Source organism: Lithobates pipiens, unplaced genomic scaffold, assembly GCF_037356315.1.
Source record: "Lithobates pipiens isolate NorthernLeopardFrog02 unplaced genomic scaffold, aLitPip1_a1.2 Scaffold_18, whole genome shotgun sequence".
Lineage (NCBI taxonomy): Eukaryota > Metazoa > Chordata > Amphibia > Anura > Ranidae > Lithobates > Lithobates pipiens.
Window position 1 is genome coordinate 123618008 of NW_027507758.1, and position 21687 is coordinate 123639694.

At 43.0% G+C, this 21687-nt stretch overlaps 1 protein-coding gene across 1 annotated transcript in view; it reads left to right on the forward strand.

The window, feature by feature from the left end:
• Positions 1 to 21687, forward strand: part of REL (REL proto-oncogene, NF-kB subunit) — a 92972-nt gene that overhangs the window by 34016 nt on the left and 37269 nt on the right. Inside the window, exon 5 of the mRNA XM_077486060.1 lies at positions 1192 to 1283. Within this exon, the coding sequence (XP_077342186.1) occupies positions 1192 to 1283 (92 nt within the window). The remainder of the gene's footprint in view (positions 1 to 1191; positions 1284 to 21687) is intronic.

Sequence of the window (21687 nt, forward strand, 5' to 3'; positions counted from 1 at the left end):
TACATCCACCATGCTTGTGTGAATGGGGAATCTGTTACGTTTTTTCGACAGTCCACCTGGCTGATGGGAAAAACCAAATGATCCATGTATGCCTTACCCTCTCTAGTTGCTCTAGTGACCATGTCAGAGGGTCAAAAAGTGATGAAAAGTCCAAGTTGTCACTGTAGCGGGAGGTGAGGGGCACCTATTTAGAAGACAATTTCTCAGGCACAGGAAGTGAAGGAAAAAAACTCCCTGCCATTAAAATAGTATATAGAAAAAATGTAGGTTTTGTATTGATTTGATTCTTTCTTTTTGTAGCCTGCAATAAAATGTATCAAATAAAACCTGAATGTTTGCTGTATCTGCACTGACACATTTATACATTACCAAATGAATAACGCCGGTCATAGACAGAGCTAAATTTTTTCCTGCAACCACATACAGTATTGACAGGGGAATGCCTCTTGCTGAGCCATTGTGTTCTCCTGGCGGGAAAGCAGTCCCTGCTAGGAAAACACAGTGATTATTGCTAGAGGCTATAACAACCGCTTGCAATAATAGCATGTAAAATCTGACAGGCTGGTTGTACCCAAGTATATGGGTTTGATCAGCCTGCCCATACATGGCTTGTCTTGGACGGTTCCTGCTGAACCAGCCGAGAATAGAACCATCTATGACCAGCTTTAGCACACCAAAAATCATTTCAGTATTGGTTGATGTTGGATGAGCTAGCTCACCCATTGGCTTTTATTACTCTTTGAGATTCCGATGACGGACCCAATTTTCACCCAGGGGATATGGCACTAGATATTCTCTTTAACATTGACTGCCCCAGTCCTCTTGCTGATGACTCCATCCTGTAAAACAAAAAAAAATTTGAATGAGTTCTACTGGAACCTCTTTATCACATTGATACAATAGCGAGTGATTCAGCCTACAAGTGTATATTCCAATTTTGAGTAGACTTTCCATTAAACAGAATCCAGTTCTTTCCAGTTAGTAATACGGTTTGTACCACTTGACTCTTGAACTTAATGTGCACTTTCAGAGATTAAGATAAGTATCCATCTCTGGAGAGGAGGTTGGGATCGATTAGGTCACCTTAAAGGGGCAAACAGGATAAGGTTACTAATTTTTGAATATGAACATATCCTTTAAATGCAAGGAGTTTAAAAAGCATTTCAATCTGACCTGCTCTATCTTTATCAGCTTTCAGAATTTGGGCATTCAGTGTGTGCGGAGAAGAGAAGTGAGAGAGGCCATCCATGCCCGAAAAAATCGTAATATAAACCCCTTTGGAGGTAGGTTTCATTATTAAGTTTATTTGTATGTAATAATAATAATAATAATAATAATAGGTTTGTATTTATTGATTTATTTTAAAACTATAGTTGATAGCTCCCCATGCCAATGTTAAGAAACTCTTATTCCCTGCACAGTAGCTGAAATTTCACATCAGCGGGAGGGCCTGTTTAGGGACCAGGAAATTCTTGTGCAGCCAAAGCTCTGACCGAAAAATTGAGAACCTGCTCTCAATCTTTTGCTGGCCGAAATTCCTCTAGCAAACATCAGATGGAGCATACACACGATCACATTTTCTGACCAAAAGCTCTCATCGCACTTTTGCTGGTGGAATTTCCGATCGTGTGTACGGGGCATTAGCCTAGATCCTGACTGCTGACTGCTTTTACTATGACCACTTGATCTGGCTCAGTGTTGTAATAAGAAAAGCTTCAGCCACAACTTTACTTCATGCTTGCAAGTCTTTGAAACTCACAAAGATATTCTTGTAATTGGACATCATGCTCTGTGCAGACTTCAGGAAAAGGCAGTGAGCCATATACAGTACATGAAAAGGAGAGTGCAATTCTGGCTAGCTCTGTCCACAGGCAACTGCCATCAGTTTAAAATAGGGAAGTCATTTTTAATAATACTAAATTATGGAATGGCTTGTGCGTCCATTATGCATGACAAAACATTTTCCACACGTTGAATTTTCCTTTAAAGCAGTCTAGATCAGAAGGCAAATTTTGATTATTTATGCCCAGTTTTTTGCTCACTAGGTGACTTAGAATTTCCTATTAGTTTGTGGCCCAAGCCAGTTGTAGTCCTGACCTGACCCAAAGCTAAGTGTATGGTTAGGCACCGCAGTTTTATTACACCATTGCAGAGGACCAATATTGTAGTCCCTTTCAGTTAGAGACAGTAGTATTTGTTATTATTGCGGTAGGGCCAGTAGTATTTGTTATTATTGTGGTAGAACCAGTAGTATTTTTTATTATTATGGTAGAACCAATAGTATCTGTTATTATTGTGGTAGGGCCAGTAGTATTTGTTATTATTATGGTAGAACCAGTAGTATCTGTTATTATTGTGGTAGGGCCAGTAGTATTTGTTATTATTATGGTAGGGCCAGTAGTATTTGTTATTATTGTGGTAGAGATAGTAGTATTTGTTATTATTATGGTAGGACCAGTAGTACTTGCTACTATTGTGATAGGGCCAGTAGTATTTGTTATTATTGTGGTAGGGCCAGTAGTAGGTGTTAATATTGTGGTAGGGCCAGTAGTATTTGTTATTATTGTGATAGGGCCAGTAGTAATTGTTATTATTGAGGTAGGGCAGTATTTGTTATTATTGTGGTAGGGCCAGTAGTATTTGTTATTATTGTGGTAGGGCCAGTAGTATTTGTTATTATTGTGATAGGGCCAGTAGTAATTGTTATTATTGTGGTAGGGCCAGTAGTATTTGTTATTATTGTGGTAGGGCCAGTAGTATTTGTTATTATGGTATACATGCTGTGGCTGCAGGAAAAATCAAACTGCATGTCACATTTGGTGGGCTTAATGCAACCCATTTAAGTGTATGGAACCACCCAGCAACCGCGTTCAATGGTTCAGCCTTAAAAAAAGCGGCGAGGAGGTGACATATTGCATGGAAAAGGGGCACAGAGGTGGTTGCATGGTGGGAATGGATTGATTCACTGACAGTGAGATTTTGCACAAGAGAAGTGTAAGCCCTTGTACACACGGTCGGAGAATCCGTCGGAATGTGTCTTATCGGACCGTGTCGTCAGATAATCCGACTGTGTGTGGTATGCATCGGACTGATTCCGTCCGAATATCCATCGGACCCAATTTTCCAACATGTTGGAAATATTTCCCGACCAACTGGTTTGATTGGACATACTCCGATCATGTGTAGCGAATTTTGATCGGACCAAGTGCCATGCATGCTCAGATCAAATTCCTACATCAAAGCTATTGGCTACTAGCCTGAATGTAGTCCCATGGTAACGAAAATTACGTCATCACGTTCTGAAAGATCGGATTTTTCGACAACTTAGTCCGACCGTGTGTATGCAACAGTTTCAGGACACAATCCGTCGGACTAAATCCGACGGACAAAATCCGACGGATTTGGTTGGCAGAATCTCCGACCGTGTGTACAGGGGCTAAAGCACAACAGATTATTTATTGAATATATTTGGGCACATTTCTCTTTAATTGTGTGTTCTGGCATAGTTGTTCAATTTGCGCTAGCACTTTGGTTTTTCAAGTATAATATACTGTATATTCTAAATATACTGGAGAGCTGAAGGATTTTAAAGGGATTGTACACTTTATTAATTGTATGGTTTATAGCACATTGCACTTTTGGAGTTGATTGCACTTTTTATCTATTTGAATTGTATGTAAAGGTGGGTGAGATCTTAATAAGTGTGGTTAGATATTTTAGGAGTGCTACACTATTTTTTGTTTGTATTTATTTATTTGTGTTTGTGGTGATATCACCGAAGTGTTTTGAGCTGCTCCTTAGAGAAACACTAATTTTATTTAAATGATTGATTTTGGTATAGCAATTGGTAAGGTAGTGTGGGAATATTCTTTCATTAGGGTGCAGCGCATGCTAACGCACTGCAACGCATTGCTAAAGCATGATCGATCGCTTACAATAATGTATTAAGCTCTCTCTGTTGGGTAAGGACAGGAAGCTTAAAACACTTAAAATGACAGTGTTATTGTGGCAACCAGACATAACAGTGTAGTTGGGGAGGAACAGATGTGACTGGGTGTGCCTGTGGATTGCAAATTTTGTAAACATTGTGCAATGCCAGCAGTGCTACTTTATACTTAACAAATCATGTGCAAAAGAAACTTTATAGCAATATGTGGCCAATCATATTAATGACTTACTTGGTACATAAAACCAAGAGAAAACAAACGACAAGACATCATTTTTCATGTATCTGCCCTCTCTATTGATAGTATAACAGCAGTGTGTGCAGCAACAAAGCCTTTACACCTTCAACTCCTCTTTAGCCCACGTTCACATTAGCGTCATTTGACAGGTGAAATCGGAGCCTATTGCCAACAATAGGAGTGTCCCAATCGGTGCAACGTTGACTTTGCGGCGCTGCACTGATTTCCGAAAGTAACGTATTTATCGGCGTATAACACGCGCTGGTGTATAACATGCACCCCAATTTAAGAGGGAAGTTTCAGGAAAAAATAAACCACTAAACCACAATAAAACAATAATGGTCAGTGACCATCAGTGCAGCCTGATCTGTGCCCATCTGCTGCCTAATCAGTGCCCATCTGCAGCCTAATCAGTGCCCACCTACAGCCTAATCAGTGCCCACCTTCAGTCTAATCAGTGCCCACCTTCAGTCTAATCAGTGCCCACCTTCAGTCTAATCAGTGCCCATCTGCAGCCTAATCGGTGCCCATCTGCAGCCTAATCAGTGCCCACCTTCAGTCTGATCAGTGGCTAAACCCTGGGCACAGAAACATTCATAAAAATATATTTCTCAACAGCAAGAAAGCTTGTAAATCAACTTGGTGTGCACCAAATTGCTTTGCAAGCCCAGATCTTACCATATAAAAGTAGCAATGACATCACTGTGCTGTGGGAGGGGCCCATCAGTCTCCACTAACTGCAGCTGTTTGCAGAAAGGGGGGCGGATACAAGGCAAGTCAATTTATACCAGAAGAGAGAGCAGCAATGACTGGTCTTTATTACAGGAAGCTCCTGCACAGAGGTAAAATCTCACACTGGTTTACTGCACAGATCTGGAAGAAATACAAAAAGCACACCAAGATCCAAATGTTTCTTGTACACTTCTTAGATATTTGCTTTTCTAAGATTTCAGCTAGATGGATTTTTGTCTTTTTTTTTCAACCAGACTAACTATGTAACTTTTAAGTCACAGACCTGTAACAGGCACATTGTAAATGATTGTTACAAAAGTGTCAGAACTCCTTATCTTTATATTTGTTTAAGGTCAGAAACTTGGAAATAAATGAAGCTTTAGGGCTCTTTCACACTGGGCGGATCTGTGATGATCTGCCTCGTGGATATCCGCTTGCTCAGCGGGGATCGCTCCATCGATCCCCGCTGAGCAGGAAGATGACAGGTCTGTCTCTGCACACTTTGCAGGGATGGACCTGTCAGAGGGCCGCTCTCCCCTATGGGAGATCAGATGACGACAGACCGCAGTGTCCATCGTCATCCGATCCAATGACAGATGGAAAAGTAGCTTTTTCCTCCATCACACTTTTTCGGATCGGAGCGGGTCGGATTTCAGCGGACATGTCACCTCTGACATCCGACGCTCCATAGAGGCAGTGGCGTAACTAGAACCTTCAGGGCCCCGATGCAAGAAACCATGAAGGGCCCCCCTGAACCCCAGCCAGGGCCCTTCCCTCCAAGTTCGGCGGTGGAACTCCAGGGTGTGGTCACAGCTATGACTACTGGCATCAGTAGTTTTTTTTTTATTTTTTTAACTTTTAGGTGCCCCATTGGGGGACTGTCCCTAGGCAGGATGGGGTCCCTGTCCCCAGAAGAGATGAGGTCCTTTTCTCCAGGGCAGATGAAGTTACTACCCCCAGGTGAGAAGGGGTCCCTGTCCCCAGGGGAGATGGAGGTCCCTGTCCCCAGGGGAGATGGAGGTCCCTGTCCCCAGGGGGAGATGGAGGGAGTATGTAATGGTGTGTGGGGGATGGGGTCCTCTCACTCACCATGACCAAGCTGCAGGCCGTGCACTCATCCATGTTGGCCTGGGCTGGATGGGTGATCAGCATATCTCCCAGAAAGACCTTTCATCATCTGTGTATGACGGGGGAGGAGGGGGGCTGGCAGACAAGCCTGCAGTGTGCTCTGGGGGGCTCTCATAGGGCTGCACTGCATCTGTGTGTTTAAAGTTTGTTTACTCGGGAGAAGTATGCAGTGCAGTGTGGGCCGGACTCGAAGGGGGGGGCGGACTCTGGCTGGGGAGAACAGACATCGGACTGAGCGGCAATGCATGGAGCAGGAGAGGGGTACTCTCAGGAGCCAGCCGAGGACACAGGTCATGCGGGTAATGCACAACTAAAGAGCAGCCAGTGCGATAGTCGAGCATGGAGCTCTGCTAGTCACCCTCCACTTCCAGCCACCCGTGTGCATGGTGCACTGGTACCCCTAGCTGCCTATGCTGCTGCCGGCCATATGTAGAGGGGGCTGCATGGGCCCCCTGCAGCACAGGGCCCAGTTGCGGTCGCGACTGCTGCACCCCCTATAGTTACGCCCCTGCATAGAGGTCTATGGAGCATCCGTTCAGGTCCACCTGAAAAACTGACAGACCTGAACGGATCGGCCGTGTGAAAGAGGCCTTAGTTGATGGCCAGAGTACTAACATTCACAAAGGAGAGGTCAGCAATGGAAATCACCATATATTTCTCATGACAGTGTCGCTTGAAGCTTGCAGAATCTGCTGATAAAATCCCCAATATTATTAAAGTGGTTGTTTAATACCCCCCTCCCAACACACAGAAGGTGACTGACAGCCTCAGCTGTGCATATTTCCCTATGAGACTGTGTAGAGGGGGGTGTGTCCATTCCTTTCACTCAGGTCTCAGATTACACAGCTCTGCGCTGTGTAGTGTGTGATGTCAGATCTCCACCCCCACCACCTGTAGCTGAGAAAAAGCCTTTGATCTCTGTGTTTTAGAAGGCTGTAGAGGAGAGACAATTGCAGCTAAGCAGGTACAACTTATGTAGGGTGTTTTTTTTCATCTCTGTGTATCATCTGAGGCTAGTCACTTCAGTCAGTATATGTAATGGTTTACAACCACTTAATGCTCAGTAGTGTCTCGTGTAGGGTACTGTTGCTACAAAATACAAATACATTTTAGATAACTGAGTGCTTCCAACCTTGTGACTACAATTTGGGGAAGTCCTTTTCTGTTCTCTGTATGACTGTGCTCCTGTGCACAAAGTCAGGTCCATAAAGCCATGGTTTGGTGACTGTGGAGGAACTTGAGTGGCTGGCACAGAGCCATGACCTCAGCCCATTTGAAAAAGCATCTTTAAGATGAATTGGATTGCCGATTGTGAACCAGATCTTTTCATTGAACATCACTACCTGAAATTACAAATTTTCACAGACACACTAAAATTCTTGTGGATAACTTTCACAGAAAAGTTGAATTATAGCTGCTAAGGGGGCCATCCCCATGGTAATGTCCATGGTTTCCGAACAAGATGTCCAGCAAGCTCTTATAGGTGTGATGGTGAGGTGTACATAAACTTTTGATCATATTTATAAAGCATTCAATGTGTCATTCAACAAACATACACTCCAGGTGAATCAATCACTGTTATTTTCAGACATATACATGAGGAAGATTCACCAGTGGTAAATGTTTGGTTATGTCACATTTGTTGCTTTAAAAATATACCCTAGTGTATATAGACATCACACTGGCTTACTGGTCAGTTCAGAACACAGCTACTTGTAATAATCGTCTTAGCCCTTGTACACACAGTCGGACATTGCGACAACAAAATCTGATGGATTTTGTCCAAAACTTGTGTTGCATACACACGGTCGGACAAAGTTGTCAGAAAATCCGATCGTCCGTAACGTGATGACGCTATTTTGCTATGACGGGACTACGTTGAGGCTAGTAGCCAATAGCTTTGGTCTAGGAATTTGATCTGAGCATGCGTGGCACTTTGTCCGATCGGAATTCTCTACAAACGATCGGACAAAGTCCGATCGGATCATGTTTTCGGAAAATTTTATAGCCCAGCTCTAAAACTTTTTCGGTCGGATATTCCGACTGTGTGTACAAGGGCTTAAACAGCATCCCTCTCATTGAATTTCAGAGTAGCTCTGGTAACACAGGCAGAGAGATCCAAGGTGCAAGGACACAGGGGAGCCACACCACTGGATCTGGAGTACTCTGGTAACAATCAAGCAGAGGGTTCCCACAATAGTTGGGTCTCCCAAAGAAGATGTGTACAATTAGGCTCTGATTCTGCTGCCTGCAAGCCAGTTCTGACAGTGGAGGGCCTCACAACTGGCTGCAGATCACTTGCCCAGCTACCTCTTCCTCATCAGGTATGGCCTCCTTGAGCTTCTAGGGGATGGAAGATGATGAATTTATACTCCCTAGGCATGTCCAGGAACCCAGGGAGTTGTAGAACATGGAGTTTATGGGGCCCGATGCTTGCATTGTAGCATGGTAAGCTAATGGGCACTCCGCTACACTTTTACTCTGTACTCTGTACAAGTCACGATGATATGTTGTATACAAATTCTAAAAATAAACCAGTTGTCTTACTTAGAAAATCTAAAGGGCCAATCACGAGTTACTGTCATCGTGGTGGAAGTGTTTCTGTCTGCGTAGGAACATCCTGCCTGTAACCCATATACAAGAATACTATTTTGAAAACGGAGCACAGAGACAGCTATCTAGCAAAATGTGTTTTAAATATGTCAGAACCTTATGTTGGTGGTGTAGGAGTACTAATAACCATTAACACGGTCATTGCCTTCCTCGTTACAATGGTAATCTTTTGAAAGCATTGTGTAGGCAAAGGTGTAAAAACACTATGCTGACATTAATAAAGGTTAAAGCTCTTTAGTCAATAATACATCCTTAAAGGGCTTGTTATTAACCTGCATCAATGTGCAGTTTAATGTGCATTGCCATGCTTTTGAGACCCCTTCAAATTATGTGTTGTTTTAACACACTTGATTTAACCCCATATATTCCATGCACTAAGGGGCGTTAAAGCAGCCCAATCATTCTGAATGGTTTGGCACGGCACTTTGCTGCACACAAAATCCTACCTAAACCTGTTTTTTATCGAATACGACGTTTCCCATGGTACATACACTATATTACCAAAAGTATTGGGATGCCTGCCTTTACACATGAACTTTAATGGCATCCCAGTCTTAGTCCGTAGGGTTCAATATTGAGTTGGCCCACCCTTTGCAGCTCTAGCAGCTTCAACTCTTCTGGGAAGGCCGTCCACAAGGTTTAGGAGTGTGTCTATGTGGATGTCTGACCATTCTTCCAGAAGCGCATTTGTGAGGTCACTGATGTTTGGCGTGAAGACCTGGCTCCCAGTCTTCACTCTAATTCATCTGAAAGTTATTCTGTTGGGTTGAGGTCAGGACTGCAGGCCAGTCAAGTTCCTCCACCCCAAACTCGTTAATCCATGTCCTTATGGGCCTTGTTTGTGCACTGTAGCGCAGTCATGTTGGAACAGGAAGGAGCCATTTCAAAACTGTTTTTACAAAGTTGGGAGCATGACATTGTCCAAAATGTCTTGGTATGCTGGCACCTTAAGAGTTCCCTTCAATGGAACTAAGGAGCCAAGCCCAACCCCTGAAAAACAACCCCAAACCATAATCCCCCACCACTAAATTATTTGGACCAGTGCGCAAAGCAAGGTTCTGACCTTAACATGATAGAACACCTTTGGGATGACTTAGAGCGGAGACTGTGAGCCAGGCCTTCTCATCCAACATCAGTACCTGACCTCACAAATGCGGTTCTGGAAGAATGGTCAAACATTCCCACAGACACACTCCTAAACCTTGAGGACAGCCTTCTCAGAAGAGTTAAAGCTGTTAAAGCTACAAAGGGTGGGCCAACTCAATATTGAACCCTACAGACTATTAGGGAGTATTAAACTGAATCTACCTCTAGAAGTTACTGTCACCCTTATATACTTGTACAACAAACAGGAAACTGAATGGGGCTTTAGATGTACATTCTAGGGTATATTAATCACCAACTCACAAAATATATAAAAAATTCTTAAGGTTTTATTCAATATCACAAAAGTTAAAATACTTATGTTAAAAACATATTCACGCATGCAACAGCCATATCACTCTCTCTTTAGGCCTTTGAATCCAGTGTATTGGTCAACACGTTTTGTGGGTTACCCCGCCTCATCAGGGCCTTAGATACTTTAACAGATACCGTGTGATAAATGTATGGGGTGCTAGTAACAACTAGTCTACCAGGTCCTCCAATGCCCACTGTTATTCTCGAAATATTGTCAAATGCATACATCAAAATAATGGCTGTTTATCATATCATTCAGGAGTGATATACAGAGATCAGATAGATACTTCTATATTCAATCCCTATGAACCCTTACCCCTAGGAAGATGTGCTTTCGACTGGGTGAAAATGGGATAAGTTGTTCGATAGAGACCTGTTGTATATTACAGCAGAGAATGCTTTGCTAACAAGCATAAGCTTTGTTTTCAATTTGAGTATGGTGCTTATGTGCGGATGCTCTTACCATTTAGGTGATAAAGTATTCATACCCCTAAAACTTTCCACATTTTATCATGTTACAACCAAAAACTTAATGTATTGTATTAGGATTTTATATGCTAGGCCAACACAAAGTGGCACATAATTGTGAAGTGGAAGGAAAATGATAAATGGTTTTCAAACTTTTTTACAAATACATTTCTGAAAAGTGTGTTGAGCATTTGTATTCAGCCCCTCTGAGTAAATATTTTGTAGAACCACCTTTCGCTGCAATTACAGCTGCAAGTCTGTTTGGGTATGTCTGTACCAGCTTTTCACATCTAGAGAGTGAAATTTTTGCCCATTCTTCTTTGCAAAAAAGCTTAAGCTCTGTCAGATTGGATGAAGAACATCTGTGAACAGCAATTTTCAAGTCTTGTCACAGATTCTCAATTAGATTTAGGTCTGGACTTTGACTGGGCCATTCTAACCCATGAATATACTTTGATATAAACCATTTCATTGTAGCTCTGAATGTATATTTAGGGTCGTTGTCCTGCTGAAAGGTGAACCTCTGCCCCAGTATCAAGTCTTTTGCAGACTCTTAACAGGTTTTCTTCTATGACTGCCCTGTATTTGGCTCCATCCATCTCCCCATCAACTCTGACGAGCTTCCCTGTCCTTGCTGAGGAAAAGCATCCCCACAACATGATGCAACCACCACCATGTTTCACGGTGGGGATGGTGTGTTTAGGGTGATGTGCACTGTTATTTTTTCACCACATATAGCGTTTTGCTTTTAGCCAAAAAAGCTCACTTTTGGTCTTATTTGACCAGAACACCCTTTTCCGCATGTTTGCTTTGTCCCCCACATGGCTTCTTACAAACTGCAAATGGAACTTCTTATGGCTTTCTTTCAACAATGGCTTTCTTCTTGCCACTCTTCCATAAAGGCCAGATTTGTGGAGTGCACTAAATAGTTGTTCTGTGGAAGATTCTCCCACCTGAGCTGTGGATCTCTGCAGCTCCTCCAGATTAACCATGTGCCTCTTGGCTGCTTCTCTAATTAATGCTCTCCTTGCCCGGCCTGTCAGTTTAGGTGGACAGCCATGTCTTGGTAGGTTTGCAGTTGTGCCATACTCTTTCCATTTTCAGATGATGTATTGAACAGTGCTCCATGAGATGTTCAATGCTTGGGATCTTTTTTTTATAACCTAACCCTGCTGTAAACCTCTCCATAACTTTATCCCTGACCTGTCTGGTGTGTTCCTTGGCCTTAATGACGCTGTTTGTTCACTAAGGTTCTATAACAAACCTCTGAGGGCTTCACAGAACAGCTGTATTTATATTGATATTAAATTACACACAGGTGGACTCTATTTACTAATTAAGTGACTTCTTAAGGCAATTGGCACCACTAGTTTTAGTTAGGGGTATCAGAGTAACGGGGGCTGAATACAAATGCACGCCACACTTTTCAGATATTTATTTGTAAAAAAAATTGAAAACCGTTTATCATTTTCCTTCCACTTCACAATTATGTGCCACTTTGTGTTGGTCTAGCACATAAAATACCAATAAAATACATTTATGTTTTTGGTTGTAACATGACAAAATGTGGAAAAGAAGTTATCATCTCTCTCTTCATTGGAGTGATTAGGAGCTCTGGATTTACCATCATTAAAGCTTTTTGTGACGGCTCTATAATTTGAGGGTCCACACTATCTGGTAAGATGCTTGGCTTGATCATGGTGGTGCAGAGAGCTTCTTTCTACAATGAATCTGGTATTGGGATCTCCGGTCATATATATCATCCAGGTAGACTTCACTGTTTAAAGCACCATTATACATGTATTGTGGAATATAATACAGACATTTTAGACTGAGCCCTGCTTGTACACTTTTATACTATTCTGCAATTCAAGATCAAATGATTTTTATCAAGTTATTTTATTAAAAAAATAAGTACAGAGGTAAAGGAATGAGCGAAGCAAATATTCTTATTCATCTGGCATATGTGTAAGAGGATGAGATAGTGAGTAACAGTATAGAGAGACATAATAGCAAGTTAGCTGTGAACCAGTGTTGACATGTTAACAGTAAACTTTGTGCTTGCGGAGCTTATGGTGCAACATGGATCACATGTGCAGTGTACTCAATAGGCTTTAACCAGTAAATTAAATGGTGAGAGAAAGTAGAGAGAGAAAAAATAAAAATAAAGAAGTAAAGGAAAATAGGGGGACAAAAAAAACCTACCAGGAAGGTTAGTGGCTGGTCGAGGTTCTCAGGCAATGTAGAGACTGTTGTTAAAATTCCAAAAGTCGCTGATTAAAACTGCATGGGAGATAAGCTGAGACTCATGGTTCCCATACTCTACGAAGTTTATACATGTTACCTTGAAGTCTTGCAGAGTTTCTCATTAACCAGAGTCCAGTGAATTTGAATTTTGACTTCCACGGCCAATACAAAATGTATTTTTTTATTTAGAGGAACCTTTTTAATAATTTCTGGGTATCAGGGAGACCCTGCCAATAAACACTATATCTATAGTTCACAGCTCAAGCAGTTGAGATATAGAAAAAGAAAGGAGATATAAAAATAAAACACAAGAATCTGGAATCTGGGGTATTTAACAAATATTTTTCTTACAATGCCAACCAATGGGAGAGACAGTCAGACAAGTGTCTCATTACTCTAGAGGTCATTGGGAGAGAAGGGCCTCCCATTACACTGGTGGCCATTGGGAGAGTCAGCGAGAGAAGGACCACATTAAACTGGTGGTCATTGGGAGAGTCAGCGAGAGAAGGACCACATTACACTGGTGGCCATTGGGAGAGTCAGCGAGAGAAGGACCACATTACACTGGTGGCCATTGGGAGAGTCAGCGAGAGAAGGACCACATTACGCTGGTGGCCATTGGGAGAGTCAGCGAGAGAAGGACCACATTACACTGGTGGCCATTGGGAGAGTCAGCGAGAGAAGGACCACATTACACTGGTGGCCATTGGGAGAGTCAGCGAGAGAAGGACCACATTACACTGGTGGCCATTGGGAGAGTCAGCGAGAGAAGGACCACATTACACTGGTGGCCATTGGGAGAGTCAGCGAGAGTAGGACCACATTACACTGGTGGCCATTGGGAGAGTCAGCGAGAGGACCACATTACACTGGTGGCCATTGGGAGAGTCAGCGAGAGAAGGACCACATTACACTGGTGGCCAATGGGATAGTCAGTGAGAGAAGGACCCAATTACACTGGTGGTCATTGGGATAGTCAGTGAGAGAAGGACCCCATTACACTGATAGTCTATCCTTCCTTACAGATAACTAAAAAGATAACAGGCGTGTAAATGGCTACTTATCTTGAAATCACAAATCTTTAATTGCTCAAGGAACCCCTAGCAGCTTCTGGAGGAACCCTTTAGGAACCCTGGTTGAGAAAGGATTATTTAGCATCAGCTAAAGCATTTGACACCTTTGCATCTAGACAGACTTCACCAGTAGTGTGCACATCCCCGTGGATAACACATCTTATCAACTTGCTTGTAGGATAGGAAGTGATGACATTGGCTTTTAGTGCAAATATACAATTTAGATTCTCAGTAAAATAAGTGTTTTTTTTGCAAGGAAACATATTTCCACTAAAAAAGACATTGTAATGGGTGTTTGTTAACCACTGTTTATGTCTAAAAGGAAGTGAAAGTGCAGATTTGTAAGTGTACTAAGAATGACTGATATATGATTAACCACTACACCAAGACATTAAGCAGAAACAAGTGAACACTTTCCATGATGTACTGGGCTTGTTTTAGCCTTTCTTTTTTGGGGTTGTGCATCCCAACACTGTTGATTTTCAGTGAGTATGATATAACTGTGTAGTGCTACTCCCGTGAGAGCTGCTGTAAATAAACTGGTCCCTAGATTAGTGGCGGGGGCAGCCAGACACACAGCAACCATCTACTCACTCTGCCTCAGTAATCAGTCTAGGGCAGTGATGGCGAACCTTGGCACCCCAGATGTTTTGGAACTACATTTCCCATGATGCTCATGCACTCTGGAGTGTAGTTAAGCATCATGGGAAATGTAGTTCCAAAAATCTGGGGTGCCAAGGTTCGCCATCACTGGTCTAGGGGATGTCTTTTTAATATTCTTTTGTGAAACAACTTGGATGGGGTGTAGGGTGATATGAGATACTCCAGATATAGTAAATATTTGCAGGAGGACCCCCCCACACTTTTCTAAACCTCCCTGCACAGTCTCTGTGCAAGAGCAAGTGCAGATGACAGACTTGGCAGAACTTTTTTAGAAGTTTCTTCAGCCCAAATGAAACAGGACACAGTCGCTAGTACTCTGAGCTCAGGTCAGTACTCACACTGTCACAGGATCACCGCATTCCTTTTTCTAGTATCCACTCATTCTTCATTCTTTATCGAGGGAGAGGTTAATGCTCACAATGTGACAGGACAGTCAGACCCCTTTCACACCAAGGGCGTTTTGCAGGCGTTATAGCGTTAGAAATAGTGCCTGCAATCTGCCCTCAAACTGCTGCACAATTGTCTCCAGTGTGAAAGCCCGAGGGCTTTCACACTGGAGCGATGCGCTGGCAGGAACTCAGGAATAAAATGAAGCGAACTCCAGCAGACTGCCCAGGGGTGTAAAGCCCTTCCAGCTGGCGACTTCACCGGCAGGAAAGAACGCTATTTATGTGATCTCCAGCCACCTACTGGGCCCACCTTCCCAGGAATTGGCTGAAGCACAATAAATATTCAGGTTGCCCATTTGCCTTGCCCAACCTCCTTTGTTCCAGAAGCCTCTAGAAAGCAGGGGTAAGCAATCAAACCTGCAGCCTCTGATATCCAGAACTGCCAAAAGCAATCTACAGCTGCTCCTTTAAAAGCAGAGGAGACAAAAACTAGATTTGCTTAACATCTTAACAACGTAACTAGAAGGGCGCTACAGCTGTTATATGCAGGATAACATGAGAAGTGTGACTGGGTTATTAACATGGCTGGGAGTTTTCTATACTAGTTGACCATGAGATTTTTAAAGCCCATCTTCTTTTCAACTTGGTGGCACAGCCCTATTAAAATGTCTTGGTCATCGCTTTGAGAATCTTCCTGCTGCCACAAAAGATATAAAGCTGGTCAGACACCAGCAGAAATTAGTTTGCATTGATTCCTCACAGCCTGTTATAACCCCCTAAATGTCAGACTACCACACTGCAAGCGTATGCGTGGTTGCAGGGCAGTTGCAGCATGGGCCTATTAACTTGAATGGGTCATGTTCGGCAGGAAGTAGTTCCAGCCAAGCACGACAGGTATAATTCCTATTGCACCTGCGAAGCAAGCACCAACGCTGCAGCATGTGTACGCCCCTGGCTGCTGCCTTTACAGCTAAGGAGGCACTAGTTGAGGGGCAGTAAAAATGCTGATTAATCACAGGGTATTACTGCCCTCCATCCGCTTGTGGAAACGTGCCCTTAATGTGAATGTGGTTTTCATTCTGGAAAAAACACTCATTGTAGTGCATCTTAAATTCAAAATCTTTGACAAATCCACAGTGCTATTAAATGCTCTGATAAACGATTTTTCTAATTATTGTAGTTGATTTACTAAAGGAAATAGTATACATTTAGAAAAATATTGGCTGTCTAATGTGCCATTTCACTTATAAACCATTTCCAGTATGGTTCTTCCACCACGTGATCTGGGCACGTGTTCTCCCATACAGTTTTAGGCTGAAGTTCTACCACCTGCACAGTTTATATTTGCTAGTATTAATGGAATGTTAATTTCTGTAGAAATGCAAAGTAATTTCAATTGATTGCAGGCTTGAAATACTCCCGTACCTTTCTATTTAAACTTGAAACTTCCTGTTTCACTACAAAATCTATTTTCAGATGTTCATGATCTTATTTATTTGATTTTCCTTTCAGTGGTTGACAGTGAGTTTTGTACAAAACACTTTTTTTTACGGGATATAAATGTACTTTCCTCTCCCATTCAGAAGTAAAGGGACTAGAAGGATAGATTTGCACATAGGTGGAGCCAGCCCCTGATTTCTTATATGTCTTGGATACTTCAACAAAGAGATCTGTCCACCATAGTTTTCTACCTCTGTTTATGTCCACTTGGGAGCGTTTGGGTTTACCCTCCTTATATGTTGTTTTGCTTTATTTCCATTGTTTTTTTTTTCTATAAGGTTGCTTCCCTGTGGTCTATCCAATTTTTTGTTTTGCCCAATGGTAGCAGAGTGGCGTCCCCTTACTTTGAGGGTCAGTGGAAGAAGCGCTCCACAAACAAAGGTGATCAGATGTGCTGTTACACTGGTGGTCTGTTGGAGGAAAAATATCTATTAGCCCTTGTACACACGGTCGGATATTCCGATGGACAATGTCCGTTAGGACCGTGTTGTCGGATAATCCGACCGTGTGTGGGCTCCATCGGACTGTTTCCGTCGGAGTATCCGACGGACCAAGTTTTCCAGCTGGGCTATAAAATTTTCCGACAACATGATCCGATCGGACTTGATTGTGTGTAGAGAATTTCCGATCGGACAAAGTGCCACGCATGCTCAGATCAAATTCCTAGACCAAAGCTATTGGCTACTAGCCTGAACGTAGTCCCATCGTAACGAAATTACGTCATCACATTCTGAACGATCGGATTTTCCGACAACTTTGTCCGACCATGTGTATGCAACAATTTCGGACAAAATCCGTTGGTCAAAATCCGTCGGTCAAAATCCGTCAGACAAAATCCAACAGATTTGGTTGTCAGAATGTCCGACCGTGTGTACAAGGGCTTACACTGATGTCCTGTAGAAGAAGGGCCCCATAAATTGATAGTAGAAAAGTGCCCCCTTACGTTAGTGGTCAGTTGGATAAAGAATGCCCCTTACCCTGGTAGTTACTAAAAAGAATGTCCCGTTCCATTGGTAGTCCATGCGAAAATATCCTTTCCATTAGTGATCAGTGCGACAGACCCCTGAAAGGATAATTGGTGTCAGTATTTACTGATGAGAGACAATAGGAGAATCTCCACTAGTCCTGCACTGTTAGTCCTTCCAAGTGACATTGGTGTTCAAACTATACAGGCACTGGCAGTAGGGAGATCAATCTGAACTGGTCTACTAAATATCATCATCTCTTGCACAACTCCTAGTGACCTCTCAAGGAACCCAAAGGTTTCAACAGACCCCTGGTTTAGAAGGGCTGCACTATATGAACCAGTCCTTACTGATTTCTGCAAGAGATCTTGAAACTGGGGATTCTACTTGCAAAGACTAGACTGTGTATGGACATCCAGTGTGGAGTGGCATGTGGTGTATCTTTTTGTGAAATCAGAGGCATAACTAGAACCTTTAGGGACACTTTCAGTTGGCCCTGGGGCCCTTTCCTCTGGTCCTGGCACCCTTTACGCAGGGCTCTTTATTACATTCCCGCAGCAGGACCCTTTCACATGTTGTTCAGTGGGCCACCTTCCTGCCATCTTGGGCGGAGCACGAGGGGCTGGTCACAAGTGAGACCTTTACGACCCTAGTTGTTCCACCACTGTGTGCCATATACAGTATATTCTGATTAGCTGCTTGAGGTTACTGCAGTTTGCACACTGTTCTAATATTATGTAATATTATTATTAACCACTATCTGACCAGCGCATGACAATGTACGTAGGCACAATGGCATGGCTGGGCAAATGGGCATACAGGTACGTCCCCTTTAAATCGCAGAATTGTGGGTGCATGTGTCCACCGCGTGCTCTTTGACCATGCCCGCGGTTCCCACAGACTCAATGTCTGCCGGGGACCCACAATCGTGTCACGGAATCTAGTGACATGACAGGGATCTACTGCTCCTTGTCATCGGACGCAATGATCACTGTCATGTGAGTGGAATCTCACCCCCCCCCCCCCCACAGTTAGAACACCTTTGTAGCACACCCCTTGATCGCCCCCTAATGTTTAACCCCTTCCCTGCCATTGTCATTTACACAGTAATCAGTGCATTTTTATAGCGCCGATCGCTGTACAAAATTACAATGGTCCCAAAATGGTGTCAAAAGTGTCCAATGCATCCACCATAATGTCGCATGATAAAAATCGCTGATTGCCGCCATTGCTAATAAAAAAAAAGAATATTAAAAATGCTATAAATCTATCCCATATTTTGTAGACGCTATAAATTTTGCACAAACCAATCAATATGCGCTTATTGCAATTTTTTTTACCAAAAATATGTAGAAGAATACATATCAGCCTAAACTGAGAAAAAAAAATGTTTTTTTTATAGATTTTTGGGGTAAATATTTATTATAGCAAAAAGTAAAAAAACTTTTTCAAAATTGTCGCTCTTTCTTTGTTTATAGCGCAAAAAATAAAAACCACAGAGGTGATTAAATGCCACCAAAAGAAAGCTCTTTTTGTTTGGGCGCACGACCGCACAATTGTCAGTTAAAGCGCTGCAGCGCCGTATCGCAAAAAGTGCTCTGGCCAGGAAAGGGGTAAATCCTTCCAGGGCTGAAGTGGTTAAAACAGTGCAGTAATGTTAACGCATAATTCATTATTTCAAGATGCAGAAGTGGAAATGTATTGCTTTTCTCCAACTCCAACACACTTACCACCATGCCACACACAATTATGAGCAATGCTTCTCAATGCATTTGTGGGTGCACAGGAAATTATTATAACATAAGCGCTTTAACCTTATTGGCTTACATATAGACTCAAATTTGAAATACTACATTAGTTGTTTGGGCCAGCAGTTCTGAAGGAGGAACATTTAGTGGGCCGCGCCAGCCTACAGCGTAATGCCTACACATAACACTGTGGTAAGATTACCTTTGTTGCAAACCACAGTATCTACTCTTGCTGCAATTGTACTGAATTACTCCGAGGTAAACAACTAACTGAAACTATTCTGTTCAAATACACCTACGGCTTTAAGTTATTAGGCTACAAAGGTTCAAGTGGCTTTTGTGTAAAAGTAGAGGAGTCGAATGTATATAAATAGAATCATGCTCTTTTTAAGCAAATTGGTCGGAAATATAAAAGCAAAGCTATGTATGATCAAGTTTCTCACAAAGTATAATGTCATATACGAGATTTATACGCTATGTCTGACACCTGGGAAGCTTTTTTAAAAGCAACTGTAAAGTTTATGTATAGCCAAAATGTCTTTTTTGGGCCTCATTCCCACGAGGCGGATCCACTCAGCTCTGTCCGCCCACTCAGCAGGAGATCTCTCTGTTGATCTCCGCTAAGCCGACGGATGACAGGTCCGTCTCTGCTCACTGAGTGGGGAGTAGCCTGTCAGAGCGCCACCGATTCCTATGGAGGTCCGTTTTCTTCAGATCTGCAAACGTATCGCCAAAGGTCTGATTTTAGCAGATCAGATGTCAGCAGACATGGTAACTGCTGACATCCGTTGCTTCATAGACCTGCATGTAGCGCCCATTCAGGTCCACCTAAAAATCGAACAGGCGGACCTAAACGGTCCGTTCGTGTGAAAGGGGGCCTTAGTTTTCAATAGCATAGGGAAGTGATGGCGAACCTCAGCACCCCAGATGTTTTAGAACTACATTTCCCATGATGCTCTTGCACTCTGCGGTATAGTTGAGCATCATGGGAAATGTAGTTCCAAAACATCTGGGGTGCCAAGGTTCGCTATCACCGGCACAGGGAATGGTCAGAACACTGCTCACATTTTTATTGCTCTGTATGTCCCTGCTATGTAAATGTATCCTCTGTAATTATCATGGTGGCTAGTGAGGAGCTTGGGGTCCAGTCCAAACCTAAGTTGGTCTGAATTGCTCAGTCAATGTGCTGTGGCCAGAAGATTCCCTACCCTGCAGCTGACGTATGCAAATGGCCAGGGTTGCTTGTAACATCATTGACTTAATATGGGTACATGGTCATATCAGGTCAATGTCATTAACCTAATATGGCCATATGGACATATTAAAGAGGAGCTCCAGTCTCCCCCCAAAACATGAAAAGTAAGCAACTACATATACTGGAGCTGCTGATTTTTGAACTAAGGACATTTACCTGTCCAGGGATCCAGTGATGTCCTCACCCCAAATGATTCTTCAATTGGCATCGGGTCCAGGCACCAACATCTCAACCTGTTGCCACCCGCGCTGTAGCCGAATGATGGCTACAACGCTAGCTTAATTTGCTTCATTTCCCATGATTACGCTTCCCGTGTGCCCCCTGCAGCATGCGAGCGGTGCGCTCTGTCATCACCTAGTCCGAAGGACCAATCAAAGCGGCACTTTACCACATGATCAGCTGTGTCTAATGAAAGCTGATCACGGATGTCAACACAAGCCAGTTATTGGCTTTCCTAGTGCCACTTATTAGTGCCCATCAGTGCCGACTCACCAGTGCCAATCAGTTCAGCCTATCAGTGCACATCAGCGAAGGAGAAAAATGACCTGTTTACACATATGTCATAACATACTATGTTTAGCAAAAAATAAAAAACCCAGTAATGATCAAATACCACCAAAAGAATGCTCTTTGTTAGCCGTTCCGCAGTCTTCTGGGGCTTGTGATGTGTCTGAGAAGGCTTCTGAACTTCTAGGTAACCACCCCCGCTCCCCCCAAAAAAAGTACCAAATGTGGCAGTGGAAGGGGGGAGATGCAAACAAGTGGAACTTACCCTTTTGGGTAAATGATTTCAATCTTTGCAAATTCAGGGTGGGGAATCTCTTGTATGAAGCTCATTGGCTCAGCACTGACCCTTTTTCTTCCAGGTTTTGATTGAACCCAAGCTCATCCCTACTGGTGGCCATTCTGTGGTGGGAAATCCAAAATTATGAGTTGTCACCAAAACAGGAACACATCTTTTCAATGGGGACAGTTGTTCTGGTGACAACTGTCTAATCCCTTGTACACACGGTCGGATATTCCGACGGAAAATGTCCGATCGGACCGCGTTGTCGGATAATCCGACAGTGTGTGGGCTCCATCGGACTGTTTCCGTCAGAATATCTGACTGACAAAGTTTGAGAGCTTGGCTATAAAATTTTCCAACAACATGATCCGAAACAGACCTTGTCCGATTGTTTGTAGAGAATTCCGATCGAACAAAGTGCCACGCATGCTCAGATCAAATTACGAGACCAAAGCTATTGGCTACTAGCCTGAACGT